At 44.1% G+C, this 13,776-nt stretch overlaps 1 protein-coding gene across 4 annotated transcripts in view; it reads right to left on the bottom strand.

Moving 5' to 3' along the window:
- loxl2b (lysyl oxidase-like 2b) overlaps positions 1 to 13,776 on the bottom strand; it is a 159,384-nt gene that overhangs the window by 79,039 nt on the left and 66,569 nt on the right. For all 4 annotated transcript variants that reach the window (XM_054738183.2, XM_054738186.2, XM_054738182.2 and 1 more), the window contains 2 exons: positions 7,944 to 8,160; positions 2,453 to 2,636 (listed from right to left, as the gene is read on the bottom strand). In XM_054738183.2, coding sequence (XP_054594158.1) covers positions 2,453 to 2,636; positions 7,944 to 8,160 — 401 coding nt within the window. The remainder of the gene's footprint in view (positions 1 to 2,452; positions 2,637 to 7,943; positions 8,161 to 13,776) is intronic.

The raw sequence follows: 13,776 nt of genomic DNA, 5'->3' as shown, positions 1-13,776 counted from the left end.
CAGCATGTTGGGCTCTAGGCTTGTAGTTAGTGATTTGCCTGAGCCCTCTCCAGACAGAGGCGGTGTCATTGTCAGAGAACTGCTCCTTTAGACGCATATTGTACCAGAATCTCGCCTTTTTCAACTCTTTTGAGAACTGGTACTTAGCGCCCTTGTAGCTTTCTCTGTCCTTGGCTCTGTGGGCTGCTTCTTTCTCCCTCCTCAGGGTTACAGGTAAGCATTAAGAGGGTTAAAGCCGGGCGTACACTGTGCGACTTTTTCACTTTTTTGAGCCGATTTTCCAGTCGTGCGAGAAGCCACGACATCGGGGCGAGTTTTGTGCCGAGCGGTCGTGTAGTGTACAGGGGGTTACGAGAGGCGATTAACACCACGTGACCAGCCGCCGATCAGCAGTCGTGAGGTCGCAGGGACTTCTGGTGTGTTTAATATTTCGCTCGTCCCTCGTGAGGGTATCGCACTGTTGAAGCGGCGCTGCGAGCAGCTGCGAGCAGCTACGATACAAAAAGTATCAGAACCGCTCACGGCGCATGCGCGCGCAATCCTGCATCAACGCCGGCCGGTCGCTCGCTATTTCCCTAATAACACACGCTGTTCGTTTTTGTTTCTACACGTTTTTTTTACTCACAAAGATTGTCAAGAAAGCGTGTTTGTCGTGTTCATGTCAAATTAAACTGATCACAAAACACAGATTCACTTTCTTTATTTCGTTTTCCTCATCCAACCCCCATAAATCCCCGTGTGTCCTCCTGCAGCACTCCCGAAGGACAACAGGCAAGACAAAAAAGTCTGACGTGTTGAGTAAAAACTGCTATTTTTAGCACATTTTTAGGGCCGACGTGTTGCTACCAGACGTACAGTGTGAGCAGTCAGGTCGCATGCGAGAACTGGGTCGTGCAGTGTGAGCACACGACTCGTGAGATCTGCTCTGCGAGGAAGTCGTACAGTTTGAGCTGAAGCTGAACGCTGCGAGTGAAAAAGTCGCACAGTGTACGCCCGGCTTAAGAGGGTTACGTGAGGGTTGGTTCAGGTGGAGGGAAAAAAAGGCACTTCAGAGTTACCCTCCCACCAGGAGGGCAGCTTTGCTCTGCAAAAAAACACCTAAAACATATATGCAACAGACTTCAGACAACACAACATAACATGAGACTCCAATAGGAAGGCAGGGGGGGCTGTGATCCTGTTTCCCCCAGCGAGAGCAGCCATCTACGGCACTCAGCCGCTGTAGCCACAGGTGGGAGGGAGATCTTGGGAGACGCGCAGAGCACATTGACTCCTGCAGGTTGATGACCTCACCAGGCTGAAGTCCACTAATCTGAAGGTGCGGGGGGGGGGGGTCACAGCATCTGTCTGCATTCCTTCGTGGGGGTTTGTTGCTCGCCGCTCAAGGCTGCTAGTGCATCAGATTCGGATAACAAGACTTTGTTTGGGTCAGGCTGAGATAATTTCCCTCTCTGCCTTCAGTCTTTAAACTGATCATTCCAGTCCTTCACTGAAGCCAATTTGGGTTTTCAAACTTGTCCATACCGTCCGGTGACTCTCTCCGAGATGACATCCATTTTGCGCACTAATACCGGTATCGCAGCTAGAACATTGTCCAGCTTACGATTCACCTTAAGTAACGTCCCAGTCTGAGAAGTCTCCACACGGACGGTGCTTTCTGTGGGTGCGGGTCGCCCTCCAATCGCTCCCGTCTTCCCAAATTTCCAGAAAACCAGATATCCTCCCACTCCAATCAGGAGAAATCCAGTGATCATCAGGCCGAATATCCACACGTCTTCTACATCCTCAATGGACAGCTGGCTGAGGCATGTGATCTTCCACTCCTTCCAGGAATCCAGCATATACCCCGCCGTGTGTGTCCCCTGTGGACATGTGGGAGCCCCCTGCTCCGTTCTCATTGTTGAAAAAATCTTATCAATCGTGTTGAATGACCAATTTCTCAAATCCATGGTTAAAAATAGGGTTTTTCAGAAGCAATGCAGAGAAGCGCTCTGTGGGCAGACAGGACAAAGAGCCTTGGGAAAAAAGATAAGGGATCAAAAAGAGAAGCGTCTGTACTCTGAGAGTGCCGGAAGAAAAATAAATATATTTTTTACCATTTTCTAAATTCTTTTTTATATTTTTACATTTTTTGTTTTTGTGAAGCGGCTCGTGATTTTTATCTCGAGAGGCGCTATAGAAATTATACTTTCTTCTTCTTGTTCTTCTTAAACCACCAAATGGTTCCCGAGCGCGGCTGTGTCTGCAGCTCACCCCTCCCCCTGGGGATGGGTTTGATGTGGAGAACAAAGTTGTCACACACATCAGTGTGTGACAACTGATGGGACTTTAACCTTCTAAATGACCCAGGAATTTTTACCTCTGTATGTGCTGCTCATGCTTTTTTACAGCAAAATCACTGGTTGTAGTGCACAACAAAAACACTACTGCGTGTACTGTGTTTAATGCTTACCTTGTCCCAGTTGACCTCCAGACAGAGCCTCCTTGGCTGTACCAAAACCCAGCTCTCGACACACCACAGTGGCTGAAAACAGATTCCACTTGTCATCACAAATGGTACCCCACTCTCCATTTTTCAGCACCTCCACACGGCCCTCGCCAGTGATGGCACCACCTCGGAGGCGAACCAGAGCTTGCTGTGGACAACATATTATGACGCGTTAGCCAGTAGTCTCCGTTGCTGTACTAAAACTGTACTAAAACAGAGTACGGGGACTTTTCTCATAAAGAAGAGTTGGAGGAAAGAGTTTTTCTCCCTCTCTCTTCGTGACTAAATGAAAAGGCAGTAGAATTGGTAGTTTTATTCATCCATCCAGTGGCGGCTGGCCAGTAGAGGGCGATAGGGCGCCACCCTCCCAGTTTCCCCTGTGTTTTTAATTTTTATTTTAAAAAATAAATAAATAAAATTAACAATAATCACATATTCTAAGTTAACTGTGTGCTTTGTAACAAAAATAAATCATATATGTATATATATTTATATTGGTCTCTGCCGGTCTCTGCCGAGCGGTGGAGGCTGTGTGCTGTTTTTCAATCGCCCAAACGGGACGAGACCAGCTGTCCAATTGCTGACAAGAAAATCAAAGGGTAGGAATGGGAAAGTATCCAATCAGCGTCGACGTTGTTTCAGAACGTTTCAGAAGCATGATGGGCGATAGAGCTACCGCCAAGGCTTTCGTTGGTGTTCGGTAGAACTCGGAGAGTCTCGACTCCAGCACGTTTTGACTGTCCGGGACATGTGTTTAATAACATGTTTAATGTGCAATAACTGTGAAAACTAATTTCAACACACATACCTATTATACATATTTAATCATGTAAATGTGTATTTCAAGTAAATTTGTACATACATCAATCTGAATCCATTTTACTTGTTACACTTCTGCTGCATCAAACACATTTCCCAGCTTGGGAACTGGGAAATATGACATTTGTAAGAGGATACTGATGACATTATTTCCTATGAAAGTGTTTCCACTTTCCATAAGTCCTAACAGTGTAAATTTCTGGCATTTTGTCTAAGTGGTGTTTACTACCATTACTGTAACAGTGACCTGCTCATAATTTTTCGTGTTCACTCAAATGTTGAAATGAAACAAAATGTTTTTTACTTGCCTCTTGCATTGCCTATTTACCATTTATGGTCGTGTTATTTTATGTGCAATTTAATGCAGTATTTTTCAACCTCGGTCCGCAAGGCAGCGTGCCAATAGTCAGACACACCTGGATTAATCAGTTTGTCCAATGATGTAAGACAGGAAATAAAAGAGCTGTGCTTAATTCAGGAAATAGTGAAGTTGTGCACAAAGCTCAGAAAGCACAAGTTTGTTTAAACAAAAAATAGCACAGCCCCACCAAAAATATTTTTCACCAGCCGCCACTGCATCCATCCATCCATTTTCTGCCACTTCAGGTCAGGTCGTGGGGGCACCAGCGTAAGCAGGGAGGCCCAGACTCCCCTCTCCCCAGCCACGTGGGCCAGCTCTTCTGGGGGAATCTCAAGGCGGTTCTTGTCCAACCAAGAGACATAGTCCCTCCAGCATGTCCTGGATCTTCCTTTAGGTCTCCTCCCAGTTGGATGTGCCTAGAAAACCTCACCAGGAATGCGTCCAGGAGGTATCCTAACTAGATGCCCGAGCCACCTCAACTGGTTCCTCTCAAAGTGAAGGAGCAGCGTATCTACTCCGAGTCCCTCCAGGGCATGGGCATCGCACCCGTGGGGGATGTGGGGGATTCAACACCCACACTTTTCTTATTGGGATCGTTCAACACCCACACTTTTCTTATTGGGATCGTTCAACACCCACACTTTTGTTATTGGGATCGTTCAACACCCACACTTTTCTTATTGGGATCGTTCAACAGCCACACTTTTCTTATTGGGATCGTTCAACACCCACACTTTTCTTATTGGGATCGTTCAACACCCACACTTTTCTTATTGGGATCGTTCAACAGCCACACTTTTCTTATTGGGATCGTTCAACACCCACACTTTTCTTATTGGGATCGTTCAACACCCACACTTTTGTTATTGGGATCGTTCAACACCCACACTTTTCTTATTGGGATCGTTCAACAGCCACACTTTTCTTATTGGGATCGTTCAACACCCACACTTTTGTTATTGGGATCGTTCAACACCCACACTTTTGTTAATGGGATCGTTCAACACCCACACTTTTCTTATTGGGATCGTTCAACACCCACACTTTTGTTATTGGGATCGTTCAACACCCACACTTTTGTTATTGGGATCGTTCAACACCCACACTTTTGTTATTGGGATCGTTCAACACCCACACTTTTCTTACTGGGATCGTTCAACACCCACACTTTTGTTAATGGGATCGTTCAACACCCACACTTTTGTTATTGGGATCGTTCAACACCCACACTTTTCTTATTGGGATCGTTCAACACCCACACTTTTCTTATTGGGATCGTTCAACACCCACACTTTTCTTATTGGGATCGTTCAACAGCCACACTTTTCCAGCCATTTTGCTCACCTCCACACCAGTCTGGTTTCTCTACGTCACGCTCACTCTGTTTGCTTCATCTCCTTATTCCCCTCCCTCTCCTGTTTCTCCATGAAACCTGACACCGGCTGTCAGGTTTCATGGAGAAACAGGAGAGGGAGGGAGGGATGGAGAGAGGGAAGAGCTGTCGAGCTCTTCCATCCGTCCCTCCCCTGTTCCTCTGACACAACCGGCTTTCAATGAATCGATTTGTTTCCCGCCACAAATCCCGCCTGTTTGGTCATTGTCCAACATTCGACTTATTGTGATGAAAATACACCGGGAATGTACCTACACAGAAAAGGCTTATAAACATTTTATCTAAATATTTTAGCAGATGTTAGCCCAAAAAATGTCCTGTCATATTAGGCAGATCCATGTCAAAATCAAGCTTTTGTTTACCTATTTCTCACTCAGTATAACAAAGATGCAGAAAAGGAAAAGGCAGGAGAGGATTGACAACTTTTTCAAGAAAAATACTGTAAGTTAAATTATTGTAAAATCTAAAATCATATTTAAATTAATAAATAAAACAATTATTTTAGATTATTTTTGTATCAACTGAGCCAAAATGATTCAGTTAGTTGGAGTCCACTCTTCACCATTGGACCTTTGTGGTTTAGCAGGAGGCATCAGTTTCAGGGAGAGCACAAGAAGGTTCAGAGAGGGTTCATGAAGGTTCACAGGTAAGCAATGAAATAAATACATAAATAAATAAATACAGGTTTAAGCGATTTAGTCTCAGTTTGTGAAAGAATTCAGTTAAAGCAGTCTCATTCTGTGTGTGTGTGTGTGTGTGTGTGTGTGTGTGTGTGTGTGTGTGTGTGTGTGTGTGTGTGTGTGTGTGTGTGTGTGTGTGTGTGTGTGTGTGTGTGTGTGTGTGTGTGTGTGTGTGTGTGTGTGTGTTCGTGGATATAATTCATGTCTACACATAATGTGCAGACTTTGGTGACGGCTAAGTCCATAAAAGTTATAAGCAAGTAAATCTAACTGTTAAGTTGAATCCAAATTCCATTTCCTTTCATTTTTCACTTTCGAGATATTTTAGAATTTGTAAAATTTTTACAAATTTTATGACTGATTGAAGTTCATTTTGTATTTCAACATTACATTACTAATCTCTAATTCCTTTTGTGGTACATTTGATTACTAACATTGATGAACTTCGTGTGTTTCTTCAATTTTATTTTTATTAATTCTTTTAAGGATACATTCATATATATATACATATTGACATCATGTTGATTACCACTGATTGTTTTATTACAAAACTTTTATGATTTCCCTTGATTTCAATTTCAAATGTTGCCAGTTATGAGCCACAGATTATTTAGTTTCTCCATTTCTGATTACATTATTGCTCAGCAGCTTTCATTTTCCTATAGATATTTTACAGGGTTTTGTTTATTGTGTTCTTTTATGCACCACTTTTTCAGTACATGTGGTTTACTTATAATCTGTGCTAATATCTTGTGGCCATGAGTTAATAACTCGTTCCTATGCATTATGTATCTCGTGGCCTCAAGGTTTTTTTTTTCCCTCAATGCCACCAGACGGGCACCGTAGGTTTTTCCATCAAGGAGCAGAGAGCAAATTATGGGATGTTGGATATCTTACACATTCAGGGAGGGTTAGGGTTAGAAAAAAAACCCTAAAAATAAAAAAGTTTCTACCTATATGAAAATGTTTGTGCACTCTCAGCGTACCGGGGATTCTTTTAAACGGAGAGGATGCAGAGTGCTGATCTTCTGTGCGCTCGCTGCGTCTGCCACACAGTACATTCTCAAAGTGGCGCAACAAAAAAATTATTATACACAGTTGTTCATATCGTTTACGTCCTCTGGTTCTCTGTCTTTTATTCGTGCCTGACGCACCTGCGGCAGTTTCACCTCTGACGCAGCATCCTAACGCTTTGCGGTCAGGAGATCTTTGATCTGCTCAGAAGTAACTGATGAGGTGAAAAAGTAAGAATCCAGGCAGCAGATTTTCTGGAGAGTTTAGAGGAGATGCAGGAAGATGAGAGACAGACAGGACAGGAAATAGTTAAATTAAAACAAGAAAACAAAACAAAGTGTTGAAAAGTAAAATGTAGGTAGATTTATCACCACTACACGTTTTTACCTGTATAAAACAATAAGTTCTACACATGTAATATTTATACATCTGATACAACGCAGATCACCATCAACACTCAGTCACACACCCAGGGCCGTTTCAAGGCTTTTGTGGGCCAAGGCCAAACAGACACCCCCCTCACTGGGCTCCCCCAGATGCCTCTGTGTAATTCCTACCCTGTCCAGAAATATTAATTATACAGTGTTTGTTCAGTTTTTATTGCTGTTAAAAGCCCAAGTTAAACCAGAGTTATGCTTACAAATGATCCTTCCTCTTAGAGGAGGATGAGCTGGATCATGAGCAGACAGTAAAGAGAAGTAGTAATGGCAGCACTTTATTTTATCTTCAGCTGTCTTTTGGTTGGCGGTCTGCTTAGTGGCGTATGCTTATGAGAGGTGCGCTCATGACGCAGCGTGTCCTGCTGGAGTGGGATGATGTAGAGTCGTACCGTGTGCCGCCTTTCTGGAGTTCGCAGTGTGACACGAGCAATCCCGTGCCACGGCCGAAAATCGCACAGTGTGATCCGGGCTTAAGACAGAAAAGAATGACCTATGTGGACAGGGCGCCTCAAAGACGATCAGCAGCAGGGCACAGGCTGTGTGACCTTTAGTCCTCAATCACAGCTTTGGGAAACATGAACTTCAAGTGTTGTTTTGACTGAGCAGCTTTGCTGTCTTCATGTCATGTGGTCCAAACTATAAAGGTCATTCATTTACTCTTCTTCTGCATCAGTCTGCTTTTCTTCTTACTTCTATCGAAATAACAGCTATTCCCACTAGACTACGGTAATTCTAACTGTGTGTGTACCTCTTGTCTGATGCTCTTGCGGAATCCTGTCATGGGTGATGTGGTGAATGCTTTACCAGGAACGCAGCTCACCACCACGGGCAGCCCCCCAGAGCATGACTCATTGGACTTTGTCGGAGGAGTCGGACCCAGTTTACAGCTGGACAAATGGGCCTCAGTGCCAGTGCAGTTGACAGAAAAGTCCCAGAAAGTTGGTTTTCTCCTCTGAGCAAACAATCTGGACGGACAGGAAAGAAGAAAAAAGTTAGCATAAAATGTTATTGATGTACGTATGGGTGTCAGAAAGGCTTATAGTTATGGCTATAGTTATGGCAGTTCTAGAAGATCCATTTGTAAAGTTACCCCGGTCTTATTTTGGTGGTCCAGTTTGTGACATCACTTCCTCTAGATAGTCACTTCCTGTAAAGCCGTTTCTACCATTTTGTCCAAGGTGTTGGTGATGGCAGACAGCCTCGTGTGCGTTCATGACTGATATGTAAGTTTGGTGAACCGTAGCACCTCTATGGATACATAAATAACCTATAAGTTCATTCAGTTTCCTTTATGTCTGTCTGGACATATTGTTTGGATTATTTAGAGGGAGTTCCTACAGTTTAATTGGTATCAGTTGCTATTCTCGCTTGCAGTCCTCATTTCACTTCTCTTAATTTGTTATGTGTGCTAAATTCTGGTTTATTTGTGTATTAATCCATTTACTCCATGTATATCCATCCATGACGTCAGTTCAGTTGAGGCGTGGTATAATGCCAGGCTAATTGGCAGCATGGTTTAGTAGTGTGGTACTTGCAACAGCAGTACCTTGGTTTGACCACCAGAGGTCCCTGGAGACCATATCATTTATCAGTGACTCTGAGGCTGGAAGTCACGGTATTTACTCTGTGTAACCCTTGAATGTGCATCATTTGGGAATATATTTGTTTTGCATAGTCTTTAACGTTTGCATATTTATTTCACCATTTGTACAGTCCTTTTACATCATTTGTATTTATTTTCCAGACCACACGGAACCACAGAAATGTACTGATGTCCATACTTCAACTGTCATTAAATACGTAAAACTGTCTCTCCGTGCCCTGCTCTCTGACCGGAGCCCTTATCTTGAAGATACTGTCAGATCAGCAAATAACTTCCAGAGTTCCCACTCTATCACAATGGGCGTAGGAACTTGTGGAGACAGGTGGGGCATGCCCCCCCCCCCCCCCCCCAATATTGGAGAAGTGTGCATTCGTTCCCCCAATAGCGTGAAGGTGAAAACATGTAGATTTTGTAATATTTCACTCGCGAGCGTTTACTTTGAAAGACACGTCACAGACACACCCCCTCCCCTCGGTGGGTCTGACGGAGAAGCAAGGCTGCAGGAATCAGGACTAGACAGGAAACATCCACATGTAAATGTCTCTTCTGCAAGCGGACTCGGAGCCTCTACAAGATAATGCATTTTAGCCTGTATTTCTATATATTCTGCAGACACTGTGCGACTTTTTCATTTGTAGCACTCAGTTTCAGCTCACACCGTACGTCTGCTAGCAACACGTCGGACTTAAAATGTGCTAAAAATAGCAGTTTTTACAACACGTCGGACTTTTTACTGTGTTGTTGTTAATGTCTGTTGTCCCTCAGGATCGCTGCAGGAGGACACCGGTATTTATGAGTGGCGGAGGAAAATGAAAGGAAGTAAATAAATGTGTGATCTGTAGAATTTGACATAACCACGGCAAACATGCTTTCTCGACAATCCTTGTTAGTGTGAGACAAAACAAAGTGTAGAAATTAAAACAGACGTGTGTTAATAGGGAAACAGCTGGCGAGCCATGTTTGCACATGCGCCGTGAGCGGTTCTGGTGCTGTTTGGGCCGCAGCCGCTCGCATTTGTTTACTGTGAAGTAAAGTTGAAGTGCTGAAGTTTTGAAAACTAATTTTGAATAAAACTTGAAGAATAACTGGCAATTGCTTTCTCATTTCAAGAGGTCTTTCATATTTTATAACATGCTATTTGATATAATGGTTTACAAACGCAAAAGAGTCATTTATTAGAGTACTCGATTAATCGATAAAAGATTTGATAGAGTACTCGATTACAAAAATACTCGATAGCCGCAGCCCTAGTGTTTTGTGAGTCAACATTCTGAAAGTGTACTTGCGCAAGTGTCTGTTTAACACACGCTGGTCGAGTATGGGACGGCGAGATTTCCCATCCTTCTTTGGAATGAGGACGTAGCGCAAATAAAAACCCTGGTGGGCCTCGTCGCTCGGCACCATCCTGATTGCTTTTTTGTCCATCAGTGAAGCGATTTCGTTTTCCAGGATATGCACAGGATCCTCTCTTGCCACTGACCGTATTATCCCGTTGAAACGGGGCGGTTTTGAGGTTAACTGAAGCCTGTAACGCTGACAAACTGTCATCAGAACCCACGAGGGAACTGCGCATGCGCGCCACCTCTCGTCCCGCGCCAAAAGCAAGCCGCTGTTGGGTGACCCTAACCCTAACCCCGGGTTTCCACGGGAGCCGTCAGCAGCACTTTACTGCAGCAGCACGTCTTGCTCGCGTAAGCTGCTGCTTGGCCCTTCCCACGAGACACGAAGCAGCAGGGGAGCAGCTGTCACCGACCGAGCACGAAGTCACTCGAGTGACTTCGTCAGTAAACACAACAACAAGCAGGAGAAAACTACAACATGGCTCCAACATGGTTTGTGTTTTATGTTCTGTCCGTTTTATAATAGCCAATACGGACCTGAAAAACAAAGGAGACCGCTAGCTAGGTGATAACTTCTCACGGGGCCGCACAGTTAGTAACTGTTTTTAAAGTAAAGCGACCGGAAGGCAGTACGTTCTTTATTCTGAAAATCTCGGGAGCTTCTCTCCATTTCCGCGTCCGATTTCCTGTCTTTCCTTCCCCAAAAATGTCGAACTTGACCCGTTTCAGAGGCGTCGCGCGTAGGAAATAGAACCGGCGCGTAAAGGCCGCGACATGCTGCTCCTGAGACGCGGCCGACTCGCGCTGCTGACGGCTGCCGACGGCTCCAGTGGAAAAGGTTCTGTTGACCACAGCCGTTCCTATCAGCAGCTATGACGTGCTGCTGCAGTAACGTGCTGCTGACGGCTGCTGTGGAAAGCCGGGGTAACCCTAACCCCGCAGTAAGGCCAGAAAGAAAACAAAATCGGAGGTTAAGCGCTTGAAGCTCCTTTTTCCAATTACATTGAATGCAGCATGACGTAAACAAACACAGACTCCAGAGGCGCCAAAGTGGTTGCTGCTAGGATGCAGGATGAAGCGACGATTACTGCGTATTTAAACAAGACCAACAGTGTAAGTAGGCGGGACCGATCTGTCTGTTTATGCGTGTTGGTTCTAGTTTCAGTACGTTGTTGTCAGTGTTGGGACTTACTCGTTACAAACTCCAAAGCCTCATTGCTGACTTTAACAAGTCTCATCTACAAATATGATCCTCATGAAGTTACTGCTTTACACCAGAAGATAGTGGAGATGTGGAACCTTCAGGATGAGCAAAGTTTGGGAGTTTTTAGAGCTTGAAAATCGCCTCCCGCCGCCGAGAGGCTCCCAGTCGGGGAGAGGAGGAGATGGGTGCAGCATGAAGAGCGCAAATATGAGATAAAACGTATAACTGCCGGCAGGTCTGCTCTTTGTTGACTGATGACTTTGTCTGGTCATGACTGACTCTGATTATGAAGCAGAATACTGACTCTGATGAAGAAATTCACTCATCCAGCCGGGAAGATGGACGCTGCTGCAGCATCAGACAGCTGGTGCTGCACGAGAGGTGTGTGGAGTTTACGAGCTCCAAACGTTGGGTTTGATGTTGGTTTAACCTTCTCTGGGACGTGACGGATGTAGAAACTATGGTAAAACACCGCTAACGTGGCAGACGTAGCGACAATGTAAAAAACAAAAAAGCCGTAAAAAGAGGCAGATGCCGATGCGTTCCATATGGAAGTCAAGTGTGCCACATAATCATAAAAAAGGTAAAATATAAAATTTAAAAAGAGATTTATATATTTATATATAAATTAAAACTTTATAAATAACGAAAAAATACGAAGGAACATCTGTTGGTCAGGCTGAAAAGTTTGGGAACCACTGCTCTAAGTGATAAGTGAATATTGTTTTTTAAATATATTTTATGTGCAGTTTTTTAGGGCCTTCATGTTTTCTGTAAAGATCGGTGTGCTGAAAATCATTTAATGTTTTGCATAAAGCATGAGGTTTTGGTTAGTACTTGATTGGATGAATAACAAATGACTGAATTAAATAGTGGGGCGCCTCTGTCAGTGCGCCCCAGGGCAGCTGTGGCTACATCGTAGCTCATCACCATCAGTGTGTGAATGTGTGTGAATGGATAAATAATACACTGTAGTGTAAAGCACTTTGGAGTCCTTACTCTGAGAGGCGCTATACAAGTGCTGATCATTTATCATTTATAGTGTTGATCAGGCAGAGCTTTGTTGCCAGCGTTCCACTGCAGAATGGCTTCAGACACGTGTATAAAAGTTAGTTTTTACGTAAACCGTTGGATGAAATTACACTAACTCACTGAGCTCTAGTTAAGGCTCTTGCAATAGTTTGTGTATGTGTACATGTGTGTGTGTGTGTGTGGGGGGGGGGGGGGGTGGAGGGTACATTGGAACTTTGTCCCCCCCAGTTTGAAAATCCTATCTGCGCCCCTGCAACTGTGGAATGCGCTCTGTTCGTGCACAAGGCTCCATTCCTGGCACAGTTTAAATCAAACCTAAAAACACATTTCTTTCAATCAGGTTTATGCTAGTGAGCATTCTTTTTATTTTGAGTTTCTACTTTACTAGCTGTTTTTTATGCTGGTCTCATGAACCTGAGCTGGGGGAGGTTGAACCCAAGGTGCAGGAAACCCAAAACCACACGAAGTTGCAGAGTGCAACAAATATAAAAACCTTTATTCCAGAGACCGGGAGGCGAAATAAAAGAAGGACTAGAATCCAAGTCGTCAGCCCAACCCCAACCCTAACCCATCCAAAAAACCAGAGATGTAAACCAAGAAACAGGGAACACTGTAGCACACGCAGCAAACATGTTGACCAGACACTGACCCAACAAACGCTGAAGGACAAGACAGGCTTTTATACACAGAGGCCAGTGATCAGGAGACGAGGAGCAGGTGTGTGGGGAGAGAGAACGGAAGGGAGACTGGTGAAATCAGTAAACTAAACGAGAAGGAAAAACAAAGCAGAGGAGGGGGTTAAACCAGAACCTGTAAGACTATACATAAATAAACCTAAACAGAAGAATAAGGGCACAGGAGAACCAAAGATAAAGAAGTGACAGAACTAAATACATTGAACGGCAGGGGAGACTAATTAACCAAGTTGGGAAGGAACATGAAAGTACTGAAGGAGGGAAACTAAACCACTATAAACATACTAAGGATAGGAAAGCTCATAAACTTAAAACAAGAACTTAAAGGGGAGATCTAATAATGGGGAACAAGGGGGAAACCTGGAAGGGGCTGAGGAACGCAGGGACGCAGAACATGGCAGCTAGGTCTTGTGTGTTTTTATTGGTATGACTGTTCTGTATGTCCCTTTATGTTTTTGTCATGTTTTGGTGTAGTAGGATGTTTGGGACCCAAAATGCAGAGAACCAGATGAACCAGGCAGGAGGTAGAGGATGAAAATAAATCCTTTATTTAGGAGTAGTCCAAAGGCAGGGAGCCAAAACCCAAAAGACTAAACCAGAGATCCAAAAACACTAGAAGCTAGAGAGCAGACGAGACTGACAAGAAACAATGGACCGACAAGAACACAGAGACAGACAGGGCTTAAATACACTGGGAGGAGCAATCA

Source organism: Nothobranchius furzeri, chromosome 17 (assembly GCF_043380555.1).
Source record: "Nothobranchius furzeri strain GRZ-AD chromosome 17, NfurGRZ-RIMD1, whole genome shotgun sequence".
Taxonomy (NCBI): domain Eukaryota; kingdom Metazoa; phylum Chordata; class Actinopteri; order Cyprinodontiformes; family Nothobranchiidae; genus Nothobranchius; species Nothobranchius furzeri.
The sequence above is the reverse complement of the archived record's forward strand: the minus strand, read 5'-3'. Positions and strand labels throughout refer to the sequence as shown.